The 6,000-nt window shown below is 40.0% G+C and overlaps 1 protein-coding gene across 1 annotated transcript in view; it reads right to left on the bottom strand.

Annotated features, from left to right (window-relative positions):
• The window catches only part of lig1 (ligase I, DNA, ATP-dependent), a 74,417-nt gene that overhangs the window by 21,263 nt on the left and 47,154 nt on the right, over positions 1 to 6,000 (bottom strand). Inside the window, exon 20 of the mRNA XM_023964901.2 lies at positions 4,152 to 4,223. Within this exon, the coding sequence (XP_023820669.1) occupies positions 4,152 to 4,223 (72 nt within the window). The remainder of the gene's footprint in view (positions 1 to 4,151; positions 4,224 to 6,000) is intronic.

The following is a 6,000-nucleotide window of genomic DNA, read 5'->3' as shown; positions in this document are numbered from 1 at the left end:
CCATATATCCATCCATCGATGCATCCATATATCCATCCATCCATCCATGCATCCATCCATATATCCAGGCATCCATTTATACATGCATCCATATATCCATCCATATATCCATGCATCCATATATCCATCCATGCATCCATATATCCATCCATGCATCCATATATCCATCCATCCATATATCCATCCATCCATATATCCATGCATCCATCCATGCATCCATATATCCATCCATCCATCCATCCATGCATATATCCATCCATCCATCCATGCATCCATATATCCATCCATATATCCATCCATCCATATATCCATCCATGCATCCATATATCCATCCATCGATGCATCCATATATCCATCCATCCATCCATGCATCCATATATCCATCCATCCATCCATCCATATATCCATGCATCCATCCATCCATCCATGCATCCATATATCCATCCATCCATCCATATATCCATGCATCCATCCATATATCCATGCATCCATCCATATATCCATCCATCCATGCATATATCCATCCATCCATGCATATATCCATCCATCCATCCATATATCCATGCATCCATCCATATATCCATCCATCCATGCATATATCCATCCATATATCCATCCATATATCCATCCATCCATGCATATATCCATCCATCCATATATCCATGCATCCATATATCCATCCATCCATATATCCATGCATCCATATATCCATCCACCCATCCATGCATCCGTATATCCATGCATCCATATATCCATCCATCCATCCATATATCCATGCATCCATATATCCATCCATCCATCCATATATCCATCCATCCATATATCCATGCATCCATATATCCATCCATCCATCCATATATCCATCCACCCATCCATGCATCCGTATATCCATCCACCCATCCATGCATCCATATATCCATCCATCCATCCATATATCCATCCATCCATATATCCATATATCCACCCATCCATCCATCCATCCATATATCCACCCATCCATGCATCCATATATCCATGCATCCATATATCCATCCATCCATCCATATATCCATCCATCCATATATCCATGCATCCATATATCCATCCATCCATCCATATATCCACCCATCCATCCATATATCCATCCACCCATCCATGCATCCATATATCCATGCATCCATATATCCATCCATCCATCCATATATCCATCCACCCATCCATGCATCCGTATATCCATGCATCCATATATCCATCCATCCATCCATATATCCATCCATCCATGCATATATCCATCCATGCATATATCCACCCATCCATCCATCCGTATATCCATCCATCCATCGTTGCATCCATATAACCATCCATCCATCTATGCATATATCCATCCATGCATCCATCCATATATCCATCCATCCATCCATATATCCATCCATCCATCCATGCATCCATATATCCATCCCTCCATCCATCCATCCATGCATCCATATATCCATCCATCGATGCATCCATATATCCATCCATCCATCCATGCATCCATCCATATATCCAGGCATCCATTTATACATGCATCCATATATCCATCCATATATCCATGCATCCATATATCCATCCATGCATCCATATATCCATCCATCCATCCATGCATCCATATATCCATCCATCCATCCATCCATGCATCCATATATCCATCCATCCATGCATATATCCATCCATGCATCCATATATCCATCCATCCATCCATCCATCCATCCATATATCCATGCATCCATATATCCATCCATCCATCCATCCATCCATCCATCCATGCATATATCCATCCATCCATCCATCCATATATTCATCCATGCATATATCCATCCATCCATCCAAGCATCCATCCATATATCCAGGCATCCATTTATACATGCATCCATATATCCATCCATATATCCATGCATCCATATATCCATCCATGCATCCATATATCCATCCATCCATGCATATATCCATCCATGCATCCATATATCCATCCATCCATGCATATATCCATCCATGCATCCATATATCCATCCATCCATCCATCCATATATCCATGCATCCATCCATGCATCCATATATCCATCCATCCATCCATGCATATATCCATCCATCCATCCATGCATATATCCATCCATCCATCCATGCATCCATATATCCATCCATCCATCCATCCATCCATGCATATATCCATCCATCCATCCATGCATCCATCCATGCATCCATATATCCATCCATCCATATATCCATCCATGCATCCATATATCCATCCATGCATCCATATATCCATCCATGCATCCATATATCCATCCATGCATCCATATATCCATGCATCCATATATCCATCCATGCATGGATGGATGGATGCATCCATCTATCCATCCATATATCCATCCATCCATCCATGCAGGGATGGATGGATGCATCCATCCATCCATCCATATATCCATCCATCCATATATCCATCCATCCATGCATCCATATATCCATCCATGCATCCATATATCCATCCATCCATGCATATATCCATCCATCCATCCATCCATCCATCCATGCATCCATCCATCCATGCATCCATATATCCATCCATGCATCCATATATCCATCCATCCATCCATGCATCCATATATCCATCCATCCATATATCCATGCATGCATCCATATATCCATCCATATATCCATCCATCCATCCATGCATCCATATATCCATCCATCCATATATCCATGCATGCATCCATATATCCATCCATCCATATATCCATCCATGCATCCATCCATGCATCCATATATCCATGCCTCCATCTATCCATGCATGCATCCATCCTCCTCCCCTAATCCGGGACAGGGTCATGTTTAGACTTTCCTCTCCCCGGCCACTTCCTCCAGGCCAACCGACAGACAGTCTCTCCAGCATGTCCTGCGTCTTTCCCGGGGCCTCCCAGGAAGTAGTCCAGGAGGCACAATGTTTTTGTATAGTATTTTTGTGTAATATTGTACAATACATTTTGTTTGAGTATGAAAAACAGTCTTTGCATAATGATTTCAACTTTTAACTTCTTATCACAGAAGTGAATAAAAAAGGGGAAAAGAAGTCAAGAAAGTTCTTAAATATACATCACTGGAATTTACTATGGAATTTACTAATCAAATACGCATCCCCGCAAGGGTCAGCGCTCGTTTGCATGTATTAGCTCTAGAATTGCCACAGTTATCCAAGTAACGTTTGAGCGATCAAAGGAACCATAACTGATTTAATGAGCCATTCGCAGTTTCACTGTACCGGCCGTGTGTACTTAGACTTGCATGGCTTAATCTTTGAGACAAGCATATGCTACTGGCAGGATCAACCAGGTAGCCCCGAGGAGCTGGAGCTGCATTTTCTAAATAAAAATTGATTAAGTTACGTTTTTTTTAAACCAGTTCTGGTTGTTCAAACTTTTGACCCACAAAAAAAAAAGTCTCCTAAAGTTACTTTAAACTAAACAAGGTTCCCATCTCTGTATTTTAGCTTTACCTTTGTTTATTTTTCTATCCAACATGGAAACTCATTTTAGCTAAAACCTTATTCTCCTCTCCTCTTGTTCCTTTCTTTGATTTATGACAATTTCTTACAAAAAACTAAATGTTTGAAAAAAAAACTTTAGAACTGAGTTGACATGTCAGCAGCTCCATGTTCAGGAAAACTTAATAGCTTTCAGTGATGGAAGCTGACAGGCAGGAAACAGGAAATTATCAATTTACAGAGGAAAGGATTAACAATCAAAGGTAATGAAGGTCAACAGCCAGAAGGGTCAAAGTGTACGGACACACAGAACAAACACTTTCATGAATCCTAAAAGACATGAACGTGCTCTGAGGTAGAAGGATGTCAGTCATTTTCATCAACTTTGTAAATGTTTCTGTTTCCATGGAGACTCTCCGTCTTTGGGTTCATGTTCACACATTTTTACAGAAACGCTGCATAAGAAAATAGAAAGATTCTCTAAAATGATCAGATTTACCGTCTGCAGAGTAACACGATCAACCCAAACACAGATGGATTCATAAGAAAAAATCAACTAATATTTAAACACCTTAAAGAGCTTTGAAGAAAAAAACGACACAGAGTTTCAAAACACAGCACATGTTTTAATTTCATAAAAAGAACCAGGACTTACCTCGCCGTTGAGGTAGAGGAGGTCAAAGGCGTACACACACACCTGGACTTTGATCTCAGAGGCATCCACATCCTGCAGAGGAGAAACCCTCTTTAGGAACATCCAGAGTCGTGCATGTTGGTTCCTAATCACTACATCCAACATCTTCACTTCTGCAGGTAACCCTGGTCTGCAGGTAACCAGCATTCCACCTCCTCAGACTCCTAGTCTCACTTTAATCTGTCTTTCTTTTATTTAGTTTTTTACTTACACGTCTCATTTTCTCTCTAACCAGGTTTCATGGGTTCTGCTGGGAAATTAAGGACAGCTAAACATTTTAAGCTGCTAAACTTATGAGCGGATGCTCTAAAGAGCAGTTCCAGAAAAGCCAAAGCATTGCTGGTTCCCCCCTCCCCCCGCAGCCCCCCTGGACCAAACCGGTAGAGGGGGAGGGGCTTATACTCTTCCAGACCCCGCAACAAACTAACTGCTGCTTCCCAATAAATAAATAAATAGTTTTCATTCATAAAGTACTATACTTTATTGGCTTTACTGGATGTTTTGATGAGTGAAAAGGAAAAAAAAAAGTTACATCAAAGTGAATTTGTTTCCATCATCTCACTCATCTAAATAACTGTTTGTTTGACAGATGGAAAAGTCTGTGGAAAATGGACATAAGATCAAAGGAAACATCAGTGTCCCATTTAGAAAGAAGAGGAAGAAAAACACTTCAAGGATAAAGGAATACAGGCAGTGTCCAGAATTAACACCCACTAAACGCCAAATATGAGCAAAGTTACTGTTGGAGGAGTGAATTTGGCAAATGAAGGTTAGCAATTTGTTCATTTGAATGTGATACTTAGTGTCACTTAAGCACACAAACAGAAGAATATGTCGTTTAGTTTCCATCAAGGTTCATTCATGAAGGAGACAGAAATGAGCAGAATAATTCAGTCATAATTGGTGTCAGGGTCGTATTCAGCTCAAGAAAGGACAAAAAAGATGAAATCAGAGCCAGCCAGCCTTCAAAAGAAAACACAAACTGACTATATCCTAATTGTGAATTCAACTATATAACTTACATGATTAATAAAGTTAAAAAAATATATTTTGCTCTTATGTATGCAGGCTTTAAGTTATTGGGGGCTGTAAAGGGGCGTGTGGCTGTGGGCGGCGCCCAGTGTTTCGCCCAGAGCATCATCTAGGCAGGAATAAAACCAAACACGACATTTACCATCAATATCACTCTAGCTCACAGTTATCCTTTTCCTCTGTTTACTACTTAATAGAAGCAAGACAACATTGGTGGGGGGGTCCTTGCTTAATTTTTTTATCTATACACGTAAATCCAACAGGATAATGTTTTTCCAATATTGAACACGCTCTCACAGTAGATCAACCCTTCGACCATCATTTTGAACAGTTATCTGACACGTTAAAAGTCCAATGACAAAACTTCAAACCAATTATTTATGTAATTCTCCCTTTTCTTCAAAGCCAAAGAGCCACAATGGGGGATAAATGGAGTCTCTGATTGCAGATCCATGGTTTAGATCCACAAATACACAGTTTTGACTGTTGATAGTTTTGCTATTTATCAGAATTGACGTCAATCTAAAATCTTCTTGAGAGAAGACCAGTTAAACGTTCTGTTCTAATAAAATCCAGATGCTCTGAGGCGTCCATCAATCAAGAGATCACATTTAAGCACACTGTACATTTAAGGAATTTGGTCTCTGCAGTGATCCTTGAAGTGCTAAACCAGAAAACCCCAAAGACACGAAACCAATCACTACTTCTCCATACTTCAAAGCTGAATTTGTCAGGGTTGTTCAAAATATAAGATCCTTCATGGATCTTCCTCTATGCC

This window comes from Oryzias latipes, chromosome 17 (assembly GCF_053564925.1).
Source record: "Oryzias latipes strain Hd-rR chromosome 17, Olatipes_Hd-rR_3.1".
In the NCBI taxonomy this organism is placed as follows: Eukaryota; Metazoa; Chordata; class Actinopteri; order Beloniformes; family Adrianichthyidae; genus Oryzias; species Oryzias latipes.
The sequence above is the reverse complement of the archived record's forward strand: the minus strand, read 5'-3'. Positions and strand labels throughout refer to the sequence as shown.